The following is a 20,247-nucleotide window of genomic DNA, read 5'->3' as shown; positions in this document are numbered from 1 at the left end:
CCCAGGCCTACCCTCCCCCAGCTCCGCTCTGCCCAGCGGGCCCACAGGACCCAGGAGATCCGCCCTCGCGCGGGCACGCACGCGCAGTGTCCCGCCCTGCCTGCTCCCAGCCCGGCGCCTTCCTCTTGCCAGCCAGGCCTCCAGGCCCCGCCCGCCTCCAGGCCGGCCCCGCCCCAGGCCCGGCCCCGCCCCTTATGCCGGCCCCGCGCACGCGCGCCTCCTCAGCCCAGCCCTCCCCCCGCCCCGCCGGTCCCGCGGTCCCACGGCGCCAGGTCGCCCCCAGCCCCCTCCCTCCTGCCACCCTCTCTGTTTCCCACCCTCGTCAGCGTTGTGCCCAGTGTGCCGACCCGCCTTCCTCGTCAGCCGTGCCACGGAAGGAAGGAGCCGCCACCGAGGTGCTGCCGCTCGCTGCCCCGGGCAGGGGCACAGGTAGGTGGCGGCCGCGGGCTCGGCCGCTTGCCGAACCCCGGGTTGCGTGTGGGGGCGGGGGCAGGGTGTGAGGGAGGGGCGGGTGGGGGAGGGGAGGGCGAGGGAGGGTGGGAGGATGAGGATGTAGGGGTGTGGGAGGTGGGTTTGAGGGTGGGGGCGGGGAGCCGGGGGAAGCTATGGGGGCGTGTGAGAATCAGGGTTCGGGGCCGGGGCGTGAGAAGGAGCAGCATTAGCTTGGGAGGAGTAGGAGAGGGGCATGCGTGGGAATTGAGAGGGGGACGAAGGATTGCTGTACCCGAGGAGGCGAAGGGGAAGGTGGTTTGGGGGTGCACGGAGGAAGGGAGCCAGGAGTGGAATGGGGGAAGGGGTGGCGTCTTGGAAGCAGGGAAGAAAGAAGTTGGGGCTGTGGATTGTGAAGTTGGGGATGGTGAGGCGTGAAGGAATGGGATTTTGAGGGTTGAGGACCCAAGACAGGAGAGGGGTGGAGAGGTTGGGATCCGAGGAGAGGGAAGCCCGAGGGTGAGAGGAAGGGACGGATGGATGGTGAAGGACAGAAGGGGTGTCGGTGGAATGGCCTGGAGACGGGAAGGGAAGCAGGTGGAGGTGGGATTGGGTCTTGGGACAAGAAGCCACGTTTTGGAAGGATTGAAAGGGAGGGTATGAGTTCAGAGGAGGGGGCAGATGAGCTGCTAGTGTGTGAAGGGAAAGATGTAGGATTTGGGGTGTGGGTATTGGATTTGGGGTGAGCAGCTGTAGGGTTGGTAAGAGAATCAAGATGTGGGAGAGATTAGTTTGCTCTTGAGGGAAAGTAGGGAGCTGGGTGTGATGTGAGCCTCCAGAGCTTGTGGGAGGAAAGGTTAGGGGTGAGAAGGCAGGTAGGGAAGTGCAAGCTACAGGAAAAAAGAAGTAGTGGGGAGAATTGAAGATTGAATAATGGCGGTGACACAGAACAATGAAAGGGGGTTGTTTGTTGGTTATAGGTAGTTTAAAACTGGTTTCTTTTCAGTTTTTATGTTAGAAACTTTCTCAAAAATGCGAATAAGCCAAAAGTGCCTGCAGACTTGAAATGAAGGTCATGGGTTGACAGATGTTTTCCTGGTGTGGGATGTGGCTAATTTCTACCCTGGCAGAAAGAAGGGAGGCCTCATTGTAACTCCATCCTGGCTCTGTTCCCACCAATTCTTTCCTCAGAAGTCCCCCCCCCCCACTTTTTTTTTCTTTTTAAATCTCTTCTCTTGTCCCTACCTCCCAACTTGAGCCTGTGAGTACCAGAGGGATCAAACAGGTGGGTGAGATGATTTTTAACATTTTTTTAATTCTTAAGGCTGATGTCATGTTTTTATTCTTGAGAGAGAGCATCATGCAATGGAAAGAGCTTGGAGTAATACAGCCCTGAGATTGAATTTCGGCTCTGCCAAATATTAGCTCTCTGTTCCTTGAGTAAGTTACCACCTAGTAGAATAGTTGATTACATGAGATCATTTTATTTAGTACCTATCATAGTGCTTGGCAACTAGTAAGCACTTAATGAATGGTAGCCATTACATCCAGTATTGACTCATATCAGTCATTACTATAAACTGTTTTTTTTGTTTTGTTTTGTTTTGTACCTGGGATTGAACCGAGGGGCACTTACCCACTGAGTCACATCCCCACCCTTTGTTTTTATTTTTTGAAACAGGGTCTCACTAAGTTGCTTAGAGCCTTGCTAAGTTACTGAGGCTGGCCTTGAACTTGCGATCCTCATACCTCAGCTTCCGGGGCTGGTGGAATTACAGGTGTGTGCCAGCGCACCCAGTTTAACATGTTATTCTTAAGGGGTTGTTAACTTATTTTACCTATTAAAGTTAGGTGCTTCCTTACTTTTCTTCTTCAAATTAGGTAGCCATAGGCTCTTCTCACAGTCTTAACACTATTATCCTGTCGCCTCTTCCTTTTCCTCCCCCAGTTCACCTGACTGGGATAATTATGCTTTTTGTTTGATAAACTGGTTTCAAGGTCTGAAAATTGTCATGTTTAGTTACCATTTAGTTTGTGTCCCTATTCGAAGAAGCTACAGAGATCTGAATTTTGATGTACTAAGGTTATATTTCATTTATGAAGAAATGATGTGGCAACTTTGGCTCACTTGTGTTGACCAGACCCTAGAATATACACTATTGTATTGATTTTGTAAGATATTGTGTGTGACAAAGCTGCCTTTCTGGAGTGAACTGGGAAACCCATTAAAAAGCCTGTCACTCCAGCCAGGCATGGTTGTACACATAATCCCAGCGACTCAGTAGGCTAAGGAAGGAGGATCACAAGTTCAGGGCCAGTGTCAGCAACTTAGGGAGACCTTGTCTCAAAATAAAAAATAAAAGGCTGGAGATATGATTCATTGATAAAACACTCCTGGGTTCAATCCCCAGTACCCCGCCACCCCAAACAAAAGTACACCTTGTCACTCTATTTATCTAATATAGCTACTACCAGTGTACATTGGATGTTGTTATCCTTGCAGATAACAACTATTTTAATATTCCATTTTGAGATGATTTTGCCATCAGGTAGAATAGGCCCTGTCTCCTGAGAGGTCAGTGTATCATAGATCATCATGCACAATAGCTAGGGGCAAGCAAAGCCAAATACATAAGCTTTGTGTAGAAACACCTTGCCTTTATGGTTCTTAACCTCAAGAGGTTCAAACATTTAATTTAATTAATTAATTTAATTCTTATATCGTTTTATAGTACATTACAAACTCCCAGGAAGCACCTTATTGGGAGAATACAGGATATACAAATTTTAGTAATAGGAATCAAAGGTCACTAGAATTCCCTGAACCAAGTTCAGTTCCTTACATGTCAGTTGAAGAAAGAAAGGCTTTGGATGACCAGACAAATGATGTGGTTCTACTCTCAAGAAATACTGAATTTTTTCATTATTTAGAAAGATAAATAGCATTTGAAGAGTAATTTAAAGATAAACTTTTAGTCATAACTGTGCCTTTATGCAAAATGATCCCTGGAAGCTGAAGCTGCCAGGATTTGAGGCAAGGGTTAGCAGCATCCTTACTGTGGTCCCAAGCTGTTTGTGCCCTCTGCTGGATGGAATCACACTTTTCTAATTTTCATCAGAAATGATCATCCATATAATTATTCTTGAATTTGTCCTTTTTACTCCAAAGTTTGTGGAAGGTTACTATTGGGGATGAGAATTATGAGCAATGCAGATGGACAGACCCTATTTCATTGCTCAGAGAGCTCATAGTGTGCTAATTCATTATAATGTTATCTTCCATAGAATTTGCCTTTCTACCATTAAGATCAAGTCATTTCTTTTTAGGGCCATACCTGGTATCTTCTTCCTGATTGACAGGTAGAGTAGGACTTAAATATCCAATGATACAGATAAAGACTGAAGGAGATCTGCCTTTTTTCCTCATTAGGCTTAATGTCTGTGAGATTGAAGGGGCCAGATACTATCCTCTGCTGGATGGAGAGTAGATTAAGTGAGGCGTCTCCTTAGCAGCAGACATTGAATGCTGGCAAAAGTAGAGTGTGTTATGAGAGCTGGCACTGTGACAGGATTATTTTCCCCTGGTTTTTAGTTCAGTTTTTTCTTTCTTTCTTTTGGGTTTGTCCCCCCCACCCCACCCCCAGTACCAGTAGCAATATAGCAGTATACTCCCTTCATCTGCTGTGCTTTAGCCACCTGCAGAAGGGTCTGGCAAGTGGGGGAGGAGCATGCAGCTGTTTCTTGGAAGAGGAGCTGGCTCCTAGCAACAGTATCAGCAGGCCCTGTAACTCAGAGCACTAAATCTGTCCCTTTGAGGTCTCACTCTTCCTCTTGTTTAGTTCGGCAAATATCTTTTGAGGGCGTGCTCAGTACTAGGCACTCTGTTGATCTTGGGAAAGATGAATCAAATTGCCTTGCCCTCAAATTGCTCTCAGCTCTTGGTACAGTAACAAGTGAACAGACATAGTATATGGTGAGTGCTATGTATATGGTGAGTGCTATGTAGAGGGAGACACTGAGTGCTCTGGGAAAACCAGACAGATGTGTCCTGGTACAGGGGTTGAGAAAGGATTCCCAGGAAAGGGATGATGGTGGAGCTGAATGTTAATGATAAGTAGGAATTAGCTAGGTCAGGGAGGCAGAGAATGATGTTTCTGCTGAAGTAGATTAGTCCAAGTTCAGTGGGACAAAAGAGCATGACCAGTTTACCAAATAGTATGACATGGCCATGGAGTGTAGGGCATAAGGAAATATACAGGAGAGGGTGAGACTCTAGGGCTAGACCAGGCCCTCTTTTCTGATGTGCTTTATACACATAATTATCCTTGGGAGAAACATGTATAGTACTGATTTTCACAAACAGGATCATTGTTTGATCTCTAGAGACTCAGCATTTTTGATCACTAACTTAATTGTTTGCTGACACTTGTAAGTGACTTTAGGGCTGCTTGTGGCCCTGCATTGATGCAGAAGCTGAATTGTTTCACTTAAAGGTCAGTAAGTCTTTTAGGGATAATTTCAGTCTTTTAGGGATATTATCAGGCCTATATTATTAAATTTTAACTCTCTTTTTCCTTTGAATTGTAGAAATGATTATCAAACACTTTTATCTCATGTAAGGATTTCTCATGTGTTTAGAGATCTCAGTTACTCAGGAAAACAAGTATTTATTCCAATTAGTTCTTGGGCATGTAATGTCACCCACATGATTGCAGAAATGCCCAAATGTGTTTTTATTTTTTTGACTTTGAAAGTGCCCTAACAAAACCTTAATAGACATAATGCTTTCAAGAGCTTTTATTTAGATATGGGGATGAAGACCTTTATTTGTACATCCAAAAAATGTTTTTGCTTGTGGTTTATGTAAGGTTTATTAAGTAAGTATGCTTTAGTTCCATAACTATCTGCCTATTAACTCTAACATGCCAAAGTGCTGGTGAGGGAGCTTAGATGAATTAAACTTGGTTCCTCCTCTCAAGGGGTCCAAAGCAGCAGGGGGCAGGTCCAGAGCAAATCAGTAGGAGACAAATAAGCCAAGTGCAAGTGTGTGGAAGGTGCCATGCTAACAAGGAAGTTATTTATTTCTAGTCTTTTTTTGTGAATAAATATGTTTTTTAAAACAGTATAATTTTAATGACTTCATAACATGCCATGGTGTGTAGTAGATAATTTACTTAATAATACTCTGCTTTTTAGACGTTTACATTGTTTCCAATTGTTTTTATAATACAAACTGCAATCAGGAATTTACTTGTAAAAGAATTGTTGCTGACAACTGGGGTAACTCAGAGTAAATTTTAGAAATGAGATATAAACTGGTCTCTGAAATGTGAGTGTGTTACCACAGGCAAAGGGTAGAAAAGGGTCTTTCAGGGAGAGGCAGTAGATGCACCTCAGGTGCCAGAGTTCCCAAGCAGCTGGTGAGCTTTGCTTTCCTCACACCAGCCACAGGGCCTGCCGGGTAGGCTCATAAAGCTCCGGGCACAGCTAGATGAAGTTACATGTTACAGATGGCATTTTAATTGGATTTGCTTCCTTGTGCCTCACTTTTACAGTTGTAACCAAGGCAATGTCTTACTACCTCAACTCAGAAAATCACCTGGACCCAGGACCCATCTATGTGCGAGAAAATGGGCAACTGCACATGGTGAATCTGGCTCTGGATGGTGTCAGGAGTGGTTTGCAGAAGAAAAGGCCTTTCAGACTGTTTCCCAAAGGCTTTTCTGTGGAGCTTTGCATGAACAGGGAAGATGATACTGCACAGAAAGAGAAGACTGATCATTTCATCTTTACATATACCCGGGAGGGAAATCTTCGGTATTCTGCCAAATCCCTCTTCAGCCTCGTTCTGGGCTTCATCTCCGACAATGTTGATCACATTGATTCCCTTATTGGCTTTCCTGAGCAGATTGCTGAAAAGCTGTTCTCTGCTGCTGAAGCCAGGCAGAAATTCACCGAGCCAGGTGCAGGGCTGAGGGCTTTACAGAAATTCACTGAGGCCTATGGAAGTCTTGTGCTTTGCTCCCTGTGCTTGCGAAACAGGTGGGTGTTCTCCCATTAGGATTTTGAGTATTTTGTTGGATGTGTTTGTTCTGTCAAGTCCAGAGGCTTAGTGGAGTGGACTTGGCAGCTTCCAACATCTACAGTACTTCAGTTTAGAACTTCCATATATAAACTGGCCGGACATTTTGAGTAAAAAGAATACTCTTTCCCTCCTCATCTCCCAGAGGACACATAGCTTCATTTTGAAAATATTTTACAAGGATTACTCAGCTCCTTTATTAGGTAAAAATACTTTGCAGCCAACTTTTCTAATGAAATAAATTAGAAAAGATAAGGTGTGATTGGCCAGATACCTCTTGGTATGTTCTTGGAGATGTGAAGATTACTACCGAGAATTCTTGGCCCTTTTCCAGTTTGAAGACCATTAAATATTGATTGTTAGATGAAAAAATAACCTTAAAAGAATGAGTAATGGGTCTGGGGTTGTAGCTCAGTGCTAGAGCACTTGCCTAGCATATGTGAGGCAGTGGGTTCATTCATTAGCACTTTATATAAATAAAAAAATAAGAGTTCATCAATAACTAAAAAAAAGTATTTAAAAGAAAAAGAATGAGTGATTTAAATTCTATCTGTAATTGGGAAATTGTCAAATAAGGTCCCAGTGCCAACACCTGCCTTCTGACAAAGCAGATATTTCCTCTTGTGACTTCCTCTTCTGCTCATACTTTTATGTATTTACTTAAAAATATTTTACTACCATCATATAAAAACACTTTCAGAAAATCTACTAATTTAAAAATCTTACCAAAGATAATAAAACGACCATGGCAAACAATTCCAGCAGGAACACAGAAGTGTGTGAAATGAAAAAGTCTTCCCTTCTGTCTTATCTGTTTCCTCTTACCAGAGGCCATCTAGTATTATCCATGTCTTTTATGTCATTCTAGAGAGATTCTGTACATTCAAATGTTTATATAGCTCTCCTTGTTCTGACACAGATAATCACATACTGCACACAGTTGTGTGTGTACCTTGCTGGTTTTGAAAATCATTATCAACACTTATAGATTTTTAAAATAGCTTTTTTTAAAAAAATATTTTTATTGTTGATGAACCTTATTTATTTGTTAGTATGTGGTGCTGAGAATCGAACTCAGTGCCTCACACATTAGGCAAGTGCTCTACCACTAAGCCACAACCACAGCCCCTTAAAATAGCTTTATAATTTACCACCATCTGAACTTTTTTTGTGTACGTGATACTGAGGGTTGTGTACCCAGGACCTTGCACATGCTAGGCAAGCATTCTACCACTTAGCTACACCCCCAGCTCATGATTAGAAACCATGAGGGGGAGCTTACCATTAAGATTGCAGTCACCGAATGGTAAAATGAGGCTAAACAAAAAGTGTACAGATAAGAGAAAACCATACCAGAAAATATAAGATAAACTCATATACCTTAAAAATAAAGAAGAAATATTTAGGGCTGGGGTTGAAGCTCAGTGGTAGAGCACTTGCCTAGCATGTACGAGGCACTGGGTTCGATTCCCGGCACCGCATACAAATAAATGAATAAAATAAAGGTCCATTACCAATTAAAAAAATTTTTTTTAAAAAGAAGAAATTATTTATTCAACTGGCTCAGAATTACTAGTTTTACCTCAGACTGAATATTGTACTTGAAAAGGCATAAATAACATGCAGAAAAGAATAGAACCTTGGACTCATAAAGTGAGCAAGTGCCTTTTAAATTGCTGCCTGTGTGCTGTCTCAGTCATGGCAGGGCTTGGGGCTGCTACGAGTGAGAAGGAGAAAAATTGCCTTGCCTCACTTAAATGAAAAAGTTAAGCCATATTTTGTTGTAGTGCATACATTTAATATGCATTTTACTTCTGCATTTTTTTGGTATGTTCTTGGAGATATGAAGAATATACAAGTTATTTGTATTCATTGTAGGAAAATCAGATAAGTGAAAAACAGAATTATGATGTATCCCTTGTTTTACATTATTTTATAAAAACTATATACTATTTGGGAATTATTACATACTATAAAACTGTAATATTAAGAATTTATAATCCCACCACAGTAATCATTTTTAGATATATATTTTAGATATATATTTTCATACACTTGGGATTGTTTTCTCTAACTGGTGTGGTTTTTTTCCCCCTCCTACTCTTACAACTGAAATGTTTTCCATGCTTTGGAAAATGTTGCTTATCCATTTGTTCCTGTGGTCAGTTTGGTCAGTCTATGATGAGAAAAGCACTTTCATTCACATTTGTTGAGCATATACATTAGTGTACCTTTTCTGGAAAGCAGTTTGGCAGTGTGTGTCAGAGACTAAAAAGCATCCATACCTTTTGTTAACCCATAATTCCACTTATCAAGAATTTTCTACTAGTTTATAAAGTAATATCAGAGATGTAAACAAATATTTTGCATAATGGTGTTCCTTGTAGTATTATTTGTACTAGTGAGACTCTGAAAACTAAATGTTCAAGAATAGGGAATTTGTTAAGCAAAAGTAAGTCATGTGGTGAAGTATTATTTAACTACTTAAGAGAATAATCCAGGACCATTTTTTTAATGATACAAAATGTTCAGAATATAACATGATAAAAGAAGAGCACATAGTGTAGAATCATTTTTTCCCCTTTTTTGTGGTGTTGGGATGATTTAATGTTTTTTTACCCTCCAATTTTGTATGTATATGTGGTGGAGTGTGTTGCACATAGAGAAAGACAAAGAAAAACCCACCAAATATAGTCTAGATGGTGGGATTGCAGTTTATTTTCTTTATTCTTTTCCATATTTTCTTAATTTTTTTCTCTCATGAGCATGTATTACATTGATATTAGGAAAATATCAGAAACATTTTTTAAAGTAATCTTTGGGATCTTATTTTGATGTAATAATTTTAAACTTTACTGTTTCATTCAGATCTGAGTTAAGACTTTCCAGATATGATTTAAAAAAAAAACAACAAAAAAAAAAAAACTCCTTTTGATTTTTCAAAGGAAAATAGAGGGTAGAAAGTTTGGGGTTGTGTTTTGCTATCCAGGACTGAAGTTACTGCTGCAGAGGGTTTAACCAGAACAAAAGGGAACAGGTCAAAGGGAATGAGATTGAGAAAATAAGGTAAAAGGATAGGTGCAGGCAGTTGCTGTCTTGGATGAGATCACAAAACTGCCTGTCAGAGAGAGAAGCCAGTGTCTTTGCAACTGGGTTCCAACTCTACAAAAATTATCTTGTTCCCTTGTGTTGAAACTTCAGTGATTTTAATTCCTCTGGTGGTCACAGGGAGACAAATATGCTTTTCTTAAAATAGCTTCCTGTGTCACTGAAGTAATATTAATACCTACCATTTAATGGGGGGGGTCCTGTAAGATGTCATATACTTTTAAATACTGTTTGTTTTCTTAATTCTGAAAAAAAAAATTAAAAGCCCCATTTGTAGCTAGAGAAATTGAAGCTCAGAAAACTTAAGTAACTTTCTCAAAATTATAGAAGTAATTAAGACTCTAGAATCCATAGTCTGGTCTTTCTGGCACTAAAATGTGTTTATGTTTTTTTTGTTGTTTCTCCACTACACTATTCTGACCCTTTAAAGGTCAATGGGAAGACTAGTTGCAAACAAGAACCTGGAGCTTTGAGTATGTACATAAGCATCTGGTATTTTCTGTGGTCTAGTGTGTAGGTTCCTCAGCCTTGATTTTGTAATGTTTTTTTAATCACATTGTACAGTGTTATATCCTTCACAAATAACCCTTGTTTTAGAGTTACTGAAAATCTTTTGGTTAATTGATCAAAGAATGTGTGTTTTCCTCTCTCTGATTGCCAGTAATCCCCTAAATCCCCATTAATATACTTCAACTCTGTGATTGGAAGGTGGAAAACAGCAGCTTTATTTACAGTGCAATTAAAATACATCTAAGTAAATAAGGCTCATTTGTGTACCCAGTTGAACTCGGTCTTCATGCAGCTTAGATTCCACAGTTTAAAGGAGGTACCAGTGCCTCAAGCCATCTGTACCTAGCAGTCAGACCAGTGATTGGTTCCAGTAAATCTGATTTGGATGATGTAGGAAGAAAAGTGATCCAACTAGCCTCTTGCCCTCTGATTATTCCATTCTGGTTTTGGCATTTATGATACTGCCAATGGAAGAAAGATGTGAACTCTTAGGCATAATCCTAGCACACCGTCCTGCTGTGGAAACTTAGAGATCTCCAGGAAGAAAAGTAGATGAGGAAGGCATGCTCTTGCCAGAAGTCAGTTTCCCTGGTCCCTTAGGATCCTCTCCTCTCTGGTTCCTGTCACACCTAATCCCTTTCATTTTTTCTCACTGACCTCATCTGAAATAGATGAACAACTGGAAGATGTGGTGAGGCCCAGCCTGGGCTGTGGAATGCATTTTGATCTCCTTTTCCCTTCCAGAGGCCTCCCTGATGCTTCCTGATAACTTTGGCAAGGTGCTCCAAATTATAATTAAGTTGCTTGTGCTTGTGGTTTGTCTTAATAACGACTAGATGAGAAAGTTATAGTGCACATACTTTTGGAATAGTTAGTAGGGTAGCAGAAGTCCAGTGGAATGGATAGGTGCTCAGGCCTAGGTTTGAGTAGGAAAGGTAAAATGAATGTAATCTGCCAGATATTTCTTGGGATATTAGGGATGTGCAGATTACAACTCAAGAGTTCCTGACCTTTTTTTTTTTTTTTTTTTGGTGTGGGGGGTACCTTGTATTGAACCCAGGGGCACTCAACCATGGAGTCCTGTCCCCAGCCCTATTTTGTAGGGTCTCTCTGAGTTACTTAGTACCTCACTGTCGTTGAGGCTGGCTTTGAACTCACAATCCTCCTGAGCCTCTGGGGTTACAGGTGTGTGCCACCATGCCTAGCAGTTCCTGACTTTTAAAATCACTGGATATTGAGAATTAGATTAAAAAACAACTTTGAAAGAGTGAATAATTAAAAATTTGAATATCCTGAAGTTTGTAAACTTTTAGATAAGGTCCAACACTAATGCCAAGATCTATCTTGTCTAATAAACAGATGTTTCTTCTTGTGACTGGCCTTTAATCATATACTCTTACTTATTGAAATGTTTATTCCAGTATTCTGGGCAAAAACTTCTGAGGCATTTACTAATTAAAAAATTCAAACTGTGCCCAAATAGTCATCAGTGAAGTCTGTTTATTACATGGTATGATGGGATGTTGACTTTCACAAAGCCACAAATTGAAATATTCTAAAGGAAAGAAAAGAAAAAAGCTGTTGACTGCTCTCCACACTCCACAGGTATCTGGTGATTTCAGAAAAACTTGAGGAAATTAAGTCTTTCCGAGAGCTGACCCGTCTGGATCTTTCCTGTTGCAAGCTTGGAGATGAGCATGAACTTCTAGAACATCTCACCAATGAGGCCCTGTCCAGGTACTGACCTGCCACCATTTGTAGATAAGTGTTTTATATTTTTAACGATATCCCCATTCCTGTAGTTATCGCAAGTTGTTGATTAGGTTTTGTTTTAGTTTTTTCCTAAAACATTTCTAATCTCCATTTACTTGGTACAAGCAATATCATTTGGAAAACCCTTAGGAAAGTCAATCAGTTGGTTCTTTTTTCTAAATAACCTTTATTTCAACATATACTTGAAGCTACCTGGGTTACAAAATTTTGTCCTTTATTTATTAGCTTATTCTAACGAGATGAGAAGTTACAGCCTTTCTCCTAAACATTGTGATCAGCTGTTTTAACTGTCACTGAGCTGTAAACTATAAAGAAAATCAACTTTTAAAGACAGCCTTTTCAAGAACTATGATTTTTAAAAATAGCTCAGTTCATACCATTCACAGATAGTCTAGCTGATCTCAGATTACTCAGTTTGGCCAGAGAGGAGGCCAGATGGGTTCCTATGTGGTTTCTTCAACACCATGGAATGGTAACAGCTTTACACATCTGCTACATGGGGCCGCCTTATGACAGTGACAGCTACATAACTTCCCTGTACAGAGGTAATTTTATGTGAGGCAGTTAGCATCACAGCTCAGATTTCTTGAGTGAAGGACAGTGTAGCATATTAATACAGTTTCATATTAACTAGTTGGATTAGATTATGGGTATAGCCTTATAAACCCAGTCTGAAAATCCGGATGCATAAAGCAAAGAATTCTTAGCAGGCTTTCCTGACCTATTGAGAATGTTTTTGATTTTTCAGACAGTTGGTCCAAAATGCAGCTATTGTGTTAAAGGTATATTTATCCCCTTAATGGAAGTCCCTGTTTACCTCATTCCCATATTCCTTTGGTGCCCTCTGCCATCTAAGAGTAGTACTACATGACACTTTGACCCCTGAGTTCATTCTCACTTGTTAACTGCAGTAGCACCAAAAAAGCCTTAACTCTGTTCAGTGCATTGGGTGTGACACAGCAGAGGATAAGGAGTGTTTTATATTTTTAAATGAAATGTTTGAAAGCATATTCTCAAACTCTTTAAGTAATTTATTTATGGGCTTTGTTTCCCTAGTGTAACTCAGCTCCACCTGAAGGATAATTGCTTATCTGATGCGGGGGTGCGGAAAATGACAGCACCAGTTCGAGTGATGAAAAGAGGTCTTGAGAACCTAGCACTGTTAGACTTATCTTGTAAGTTTTATTGGCAATTGCAGGTTATTAATGTTGGAAGAATGGCTTTAGACATCTTCTAGTTCTCCCCTTTGTTTTAGAAGTGGCCTTCCTAGGTGCCATAGCAAGTTAGTGGCAGAATAGGATTAAAGCCAGAGGCTCCTGACTCTGGGCTCAGTGTCTTAACCAGCATAGTGCCACTTCTTAGAGGGCAGGAAAGGCCCTTTTGGATTATCCGTGCCACTATGTGCAGACCGGGCAGCCTTACATCATATTCATAGCATGTGTAAAGGACGTTTGGCTCTACTCTCTTTGAGTCTCTTTATGTTGATAAAAAGCTAGGTCCTTTTTATCAGTATTTACCCTATGAAAAGCTGGAAGACTCCACACTTACAGTAATGTACTCAGGATTAGCCAGATATTGACTCCAGTGATAGGAAATCAATAGATCATTTACAATTTGACTGAGCATCCACTAAGTCTATAACAGGCTGATGTGGTGCCAAGAGTAGGAGCCTGGGGTGTAAGATCAGAGGACTATTTTTGCTCTGCTACTTTTACTAGCAGCTTATGTACCCTTGGGTAAATTACCTTAGCATTGGTTTTAACTTCTGTAAAATGAGAATAATGAGTACTCTACCCTACCTCCCAGAGAAGTGAAGTATATTCATTCAACAGATGTTTTTCTTTTCTTTTTTTTCTTCTTTTTTTTTTTCCTTTGTGTGTGGTGCTAGCAATCACAGTATGCTAGGCAAGTGCTCTACCTCTGAGCTACTCCCCCAACAAGTATTTTTTGAGCATCTATGATGTGCCAGGCACTGTGCTTGTGTCCGAGAGGACAATATTAATGCAGTACTCTCTGATGTGATAAGGTAATAAGAAAAGTTTGTGGGAAAAAAAATACAATTTAGTAAGAGTAGTGATAGTCTCTGTGTCTAAATACCCTTGAGAATCTTTAGATAAACAATACTTTATCTTTTGAGGTGAAATGGCCATGAATGATGAACCATTTTAATATATTTATTTGCACTATTTCCATGTGGTTCCTGATTAAACCCTTTGGGGTAACTACCTGGTTCATTTATTTTTCTGTTCTTCCCCAACTCCTAGGATCTTAAGGACCACCTAGTGTGACTATTTCATGTTACAAATAGGAAAGAGAACACCACTATATTTAACTTACTCTGAATAAGTTTGCCCACTCAATATTTTATAACTTGTTATTGCCTGAACATTTTTTCTGAGGTTATAGTTGGCATTTCAGCAGCAGTTATATTGTAACTGATGGCCACCTTGTTTTTGACATTTAGGTAACCCTGACATCACAGATGCAGGAATTGGATACCTCCTTTCTTTTAGAAAATTAAACTGCTTAGATATTTCTGGGACAGGGCTCAAGGTAAGACTTTTGATTGTGTCTCTCATTTTTCAAGACTCTTGATAAATATTTTGTTCCTGCTATTTGGTGTTTAGAAAATGCTGGTATTTATGATGGTCTTCATTTGCCACTGCAAACAAGTAAGAATTGACCAAATGTATATATACTTCTAGGGATGGTCTACGTAATTAATTTGCTCCTGGTTACAAATAGTAGCATGGATATTAGCAAGATTAAGCACTTTGCTCTTGTCACTTAGCAGCTCTCTTGGAGGTGTATTAACATAACTTGTGTAAAGCTATCTAGTAACGGCTTACATTTCTGGTCCATCTCTCCTTCACTAGGACATCAATGCTGTCAAACAGAAGCTCCAGACCCACATAGGCCTTGTTCACTCCAAAGTGCCTTTGAAGGAATTTGATCATAGTAACTGCAAGACAGAGGGCTGGGCTGACCAGGTACTCCAGATTTTTCTCCCCTACAGTTAATACAGCTTTTCATTTTAATTCCATGTGTCTTACACAACACATTGAGCAAACATTAATCCTCTTGGTATTTTTTGGCTGAATTGTCAGCTTGTCAAATTGGAAATGTTAATGGTGTAGCTGACCCATCTACTTGAGGAGTTACTGTTGGATGCCAGACCTTCTAACTCATGCTCTGGTCATTAGATTGTGCCAAATCCTTATGAATGTAGGAGAAAATGCCACCTTACAAATGACTCAAAACAAGTGAATTCTGGTTTGCTGTGCAAAAAAGCAATCTGACATAACTTTAGAACAGATTCACCTAGTAGTATATGTATGCTGGAAAGAGAATAAACTCTGGTGTCACCTGATAAGGATTTAATTCTGATTCTTCCTTTTCCTTTGGGCACATTTCTTACCTCCCAGAGCCTTAGTAAGGAAATATCTTTTTGGACTTTCTCTCACTGAGTCTTGCCAGTGAGAGAATTCGACTTTGACTCTTGTTTTCTTAATGGGTTCTCAACTTGGCAAAGTATACACTTAAGTAGGAAGTCGTCAAATAATGAAGTAAGGCAGCATGAGCAGATGCCAGCTTGCCTGTGGCTGGTGCCTTTTGCCTTCAGACATTTTTGACAAATATTTCCTAGTGGAGGCTTAGAGGACCTACCAAACTATTTTGTTCTGAGTCTCCCCTTAGCTCCAAGACCTGATGCATGATGTTGAATCTATCCAGCTGCCTGATGGTAGGTAGCATCATCTCCCTATAGGTAGGTAAGAAAGGAGACCAGTGAGTCAGCATTTCAGAAACACCTTGTGTTTGATCCAAAACATTAATAGTAAAATAATTGCCAGTTTGTAGCACTGATTGAGTCCTGGATGCATCCAGTGAATTTGTGGGTGTGGGATGGTCACAAAAGCTTGATGAAGTTTGGTTAGCAAGTGAAATGGTAGAGAAGGCATAGGTTGTGGAGTCAAAGAGCCCTGGGCTTGGGATCCTGGCTCAGCAATCCCAAAGCTGTATGACCTAGGACAACTTTGAGTCTTTGTTTCTTCATCCGTAAAATGTAGAAACCAGACTTCTCTTACAAAGAAGGCTTGATAAGGATCAAGTGAAATACTTATCAGTCTGGCTGAAAGTAAGTTGGGGTAATTTCGGCTTCCTGCCGTCCAGCCTCAACTGGGCCCTTGGACTTTGCAGCATTGCTTTTACCTTCTGTCTCTGTTCATTGCTTTTACCTTCTGTCTCTGTTCCCTTACTGAAAGTACATGAGCTTGACCCCATTCTCCTCCTGCTGTCATTCTCAGTAGGTGCAGAAGAATGAGGCCGTCTAACATCATCTACTTCTGTCTCAAAATTTCTCCATTTCTTCAATCATATTCTATTTCCCTCCTGTCTGAGGGGATCAGGCACACTATTTTATTTCAGTGACAAGCCCTTTCTTTCTTTCTTCATTTTTTTAGTCCTATTCTTGAAGGTCTCCAGTTTCCTCTGTGATATTTACTAATTATTAACCCCTACTTTTCTGCCTCCACATATTCAATGTCACTCTTTGGTGCTTTGTTCCTTTTTTTGACATAGTCTTCATCTCCTTCTTGCCCCACACCTCAATTCAACTTTTAATTCTGTCCAGTATTAGGGATTGAACCCAAGGGTGCTCTACAGCTAAGCTGCATCCCCAGACCTTTCTATTTTTAAATAGACTCTAGCTAAATTGCCTTCGCTGGCTTTGAACTTGCAATCCCCCTGCCACAGCCTCTTGAGTTTCTGGGATTACAGGTGTGTGCTACTGTGCCTGGCTTCCCAGCTTTCATTGTTTCCTGTTCTTCTCTCATGATCACTGCCCACTCAGTTCTAACCCTTAGTTCTGACTTTCACTGAATGTGTGGCAGGTGGCCTCATTCTTCACTTTCCTTGACTTTTCTGCAGATGCAGCATTTGATGTAAACATGCATGCCTTAGGGTTTTCCTCTCTTGGCTAATTCATTATTCTCTCTTACATCTTCACTTATTCCCCCAGTGATCTTATCTTTACTCAGGGCCATAACTATCCTTATGAGGATGACTTCCATCTCAGACACTAGGCCCATTCCCAAATACTGTCCATAAATCTCTGGCACTCAAATTAGTGTTATCTAGAACAAAATCATTTTCTTCTTCTCTGTCCCCAATTAGCTCTTCGTATTAACATTTTTATTTGTTGGTGAAAGGAAAATTTTCCTATTTCCCACTAAATCAGCAGGTTCAGTTAGTCCATCCTGGCCTTAAATCTGATCCCATTTTCTGTAAACAGAAAAATATCACTGAAGAGTCCATAGCTAATATTTATGAAATGCTTTCTCCTAGAAGACACTCTGCTGAACTCTTCCTGTATGTTATTAATCCTTGTAACAACTCTATGGAGTGTATACTATTATTAATACTTATTTCACAGGAAGAAATTGATAATCAGAAATTAAATCCCTTATAATTCTAGCATCTCAGGAGCCTGAGGCAGGATGATCATAAGTTCAAAGCCAGCCTCAACAACTTAGCAAGGCCCTAAGCAACTCAGCAAGACCTTGTCTTTAAATAAAATATAAAAAGGACTAAAGAGGTTTCTCAGTGGTTAAGCATCCCTGGGTTGAATCCTGGGTTTAAACCCCTCGTTACCAAAAAAAAAAAAGAAATTAAATTCCTTGCCAAGGCACCTCTGGCTAGAATGTGGTGTGGCTAACTCTAGAACTATGCTTTTTTTTTTTTTTTAAGCTGTAGATGGACATAATAGCTTTATTTTATTTATTTATTTATTTATTTTTATGTGTTGCTTGAGGATCAAACCCAGTGCCTCACACTTGCCAGGCAAGCACTCTACCACAGAACCCCAGCCCCAGCCCCTAGAACTGTGTTCTGAAACTCTGTTGTACTGCCTTGTGTTCTGAAAATGTCTTTCTTTATGATCATTTGATTGCATGAGAACTATTAAATGCAAAGTTTTTGTTATTTATGATATATTGAAATTATTTACTTTTTTTCTTTATATATAGTTTATACTCAGTCAAATTGCTTTAAGAATTTATAGTAGCTTATAGTAAAAAAGAAATTGTTACAGCTAAAAAAAGGAAATTGTGGGAATATGGAAATGTGGGTATTTTATATATATACAAGACTTGGAGTTATAGTTGGTATATTTTAAGGCTTGGGGGGATCTATAAACAAAAAGTATTATGACTGTGATTTTAAATTTTAGTATTTAGTTTAAGGACGTGCAGTTTATTTCTAGCTTGAAATAAGGATGGAAATAGGGAGCCAGATTTATAGACTTGCCTGAATCCTACAAATATGTTTATCCTACATATATTCTTTTTTTTTTTTTTTTTTTTTTTTTGTGGTGCTGGGGATTGATCCCAGGGCCTTGTGCATGTGAGGCAAACACTCTACCTACTGAGCTGTATCCCCACCCCCCAACATGTATTCTTACTCGGCTCATATGAGGACAGAATATCCAGATTTGATCTGTTTCTTATTCTTACCATGAATCATCTGAAGTAAAATTTTCTATGTGGGGTTGGTGTGGATGGAAAAGAAGCAAATGGGAAGCATTTGAGATTGAAAACTTGAGATTTTGTTTGGATTTAAATCTTTCCAAATATCTTTTAGATCGTTCTACAGTGGGAGCGTGTGACTGTGGAGGCCAAGAAGTCCAGAAAAGTCTCTGAACCTCGAGAGGCAACTCAGTACTTCTGTGAGAAATTCCCTTTTTTTTGGGGGGGGGGGGGGGGGGGGGGGGGGGAGTTTTGCCCTTTGGTTTTTTTACCTTTAAACCCATCAGCCTATCCTCACAGTGGGAAAACCAATTACAGTAGTATTGGCTTATTTACATTCACCAATGCCTATATTCCCTCAGCATAACTTGCAGTGTAAATTCACATTTAGTTTTGAACACCAGCACTCACCAGCAAGATAGCTTTTTATAATTATTTATTTATATCCTATCTTGTTTTAAAGATTTGTGATGACACAAAAGGAGGCAGAAGATTAAAAAGGAGTTTAGTGTAGCCAAAAGGTGAAAGTGGGGCTGGGCATGTAGCTCAGTAGCAGAGCACTTGCCTAGCATGTGTGAGGAGTCCCCTGGATTTGATCTCAGTTTCACAAAAAAAAAAAAAAAAAAAGGTCTTGGGTAGAGTAGGGAGTGACTATTTAGTAGTCACAAAGTAAGTTTCAGTTTTTAAAATAGAGTTCTGGAAATAGCAGTGATTACACACTGTGAATGTGCTTAATATCGTGGAACTGTATACTTCAAAAATGATTAAAATGGTACATTTTATGTATACTTTACCATAATTTTAAAGGAAGAATTAGGTGATGAAATCGAAGTGAAGAAAACATAGGTATCAAACTAAGAATCCAGGCATATTAAGAAAATATGGAGTAAGATTTATTTTACTGGAGTTTGCTGGAGTTGTGCCACAGATTTGGCTCTTAGATGCAAAGTCCAGATTTTGAATAACAGCTGTTAATTTTTGACCTTTTAGTGTGTGCCAGGCATTGTGCTAAGCACTTTATCTACATTATTTCATTTACCTTTGTTTTACCCTTATGAAATAGGTTTTACAGTCCTAGAAAGGAGAGAAAACTGAATCTTAGCCAAGTTACTTGCCCAAACTCATTTGTCAGAATCCAGCCTGAGTCCATGCCTTCAACCTGTGCTGGTGCAAATGGCACTGTTACTTCACAGGCACTCTGCAAGGTGCATGCAGTTAATCAAACTTCTCCCTGTTTGGGCCTTTGTCATTCCCCTGAAGTCATCTCTAGATTCAAGCAGGCATTAGCATTCCAGCTTAGTAAATTCATTACTCTGTCCTCTGTCACTCTTATAGATCGGAAGCGGGCTCTGGTGGAAGCCTCAAGGAAGTGTCCCCTGGCAGACTCCCACATGAACTCTTCTGGAAAACTCCAGTTCTATAAAGAGAAAACCCCAGACTGCCATGGCCCATTGTTAAAACGTGAAGTCACATCAAGCCAAGAGTCAAAGAAGAGCAAGAAGAGAGCTTTTGAGGAGTCAGAGAAGGAACAGAATAATTCTTCACAGTCTTCAAAGCAAAAATATGTATGTCTTGCTGTGGAAGACTGGGACTTGTTAAATTCCTACTGACTGGCAGATACAAGTTTTCCCCTCAGCTCTAATATATGAGGAGAGGAGACTGATGATGACTTACTTTTTGTTTGAATTTACCTATGGCATTAGCATAGCAAGCAGATATTTCTACTTTTGTGGTGGGGGAGGGGAATGCTATGGAAGTATGTAATAATTTCTAATGTATATTTTCAATACATAGTAATTTTTTCAAATAAACCGTTTTGCTGTC

General features: G+C 40.1%; 2 protein-coding genes across 9 annotated transcripts in view; one reads left to right on the top strand and one right to left on the bottom strand.

The window, feature by feature from the left end:
* Ift25 (intraflagellar transport 25) overlaps positions 1-468 on the bottom strand; it is a 24,783-nt gene extending 24,315 nt beyond the window's left edge. For 4 of the 8 annotated variants that reach the window (XM_047544778.1, XM_047544807.1, XM_047544786.1 and 1 more), the window contains exon 1: positions 12-146. The gene's annotated coding sequence lies outside the window, so the exon portion shown is untranslated. Of the gene's footprint in view, positions 1-11; positions 147-347 lie in introns of those variants that run through there. The other 4 variants (XM_047544816.1, XM_047544826.1, XM_047544696.1 and 1 more) reach the window with 3 other exon arrangements.
* On the top strand, positions 237-20,247 carry Lrrc42 (leucine rich repeat containing 42). The gene is made up of 8 exons (XM_047544631.1): positions 237-429; positions 5,985-6,471; positions 11,735-11,866; positions 12,959-13,077; positions 14,367-14,455; positions 14,779-14,892; positions 18,539-18,623; positions 19,759-20,247. The coding sequence occupies exons 2-8, from the start codon at positions 5,999-6,001 to the stop codon at positions 20,031-20,033; spliced, it is 1,287 nt and encodes a 428-aa protein (XP_047400587.1). The 5' UTR covers positions 237-429; positions 5,985-5,998; the 3' UTR covers positions 20,034-20,247.

Source organism: Sciurus carolinensis, chromosome 1 (assembly GCF_902686445.1).
Source record: "Sciurus carolinensis chromosome 1, mSciCar1.2, whole genome shotgun sequence".
NCBI lineage: Eukaryota > Metazoa > Chordata > Mammalia > Rodentia > Sciuridae > Sciurus > Sciurus carolinensis.
This window is presented reverse-complemented; position numbering and strand designations above follow the sequence as displayed.

Excerpts from the sequence above, each read along its gene's own strand:
- Lrrc42 (XM_047544631.1), top strand. The coding sequence starts at position 5,999 with ATGTCTTACTACCTCAACTCAGAAAATCACCTGGACCCAGGACCCATC. Across the intron at positions 14,456-14,778 it reads TTTCTGGGACAGGGCTCAAG|GACATCAATGCTGTCAAACA; the intron begins GTAAGACTTTTG and ends CTCCTTCACTAG. Across the intron at positions 14,893-18,538 it reads CAGAGGGCTGGGCTGACCAG|ATCGTTCTACAGTGGGAGCG; the intron begins GTACTCCAGATT and ends AATATCTTTTAG.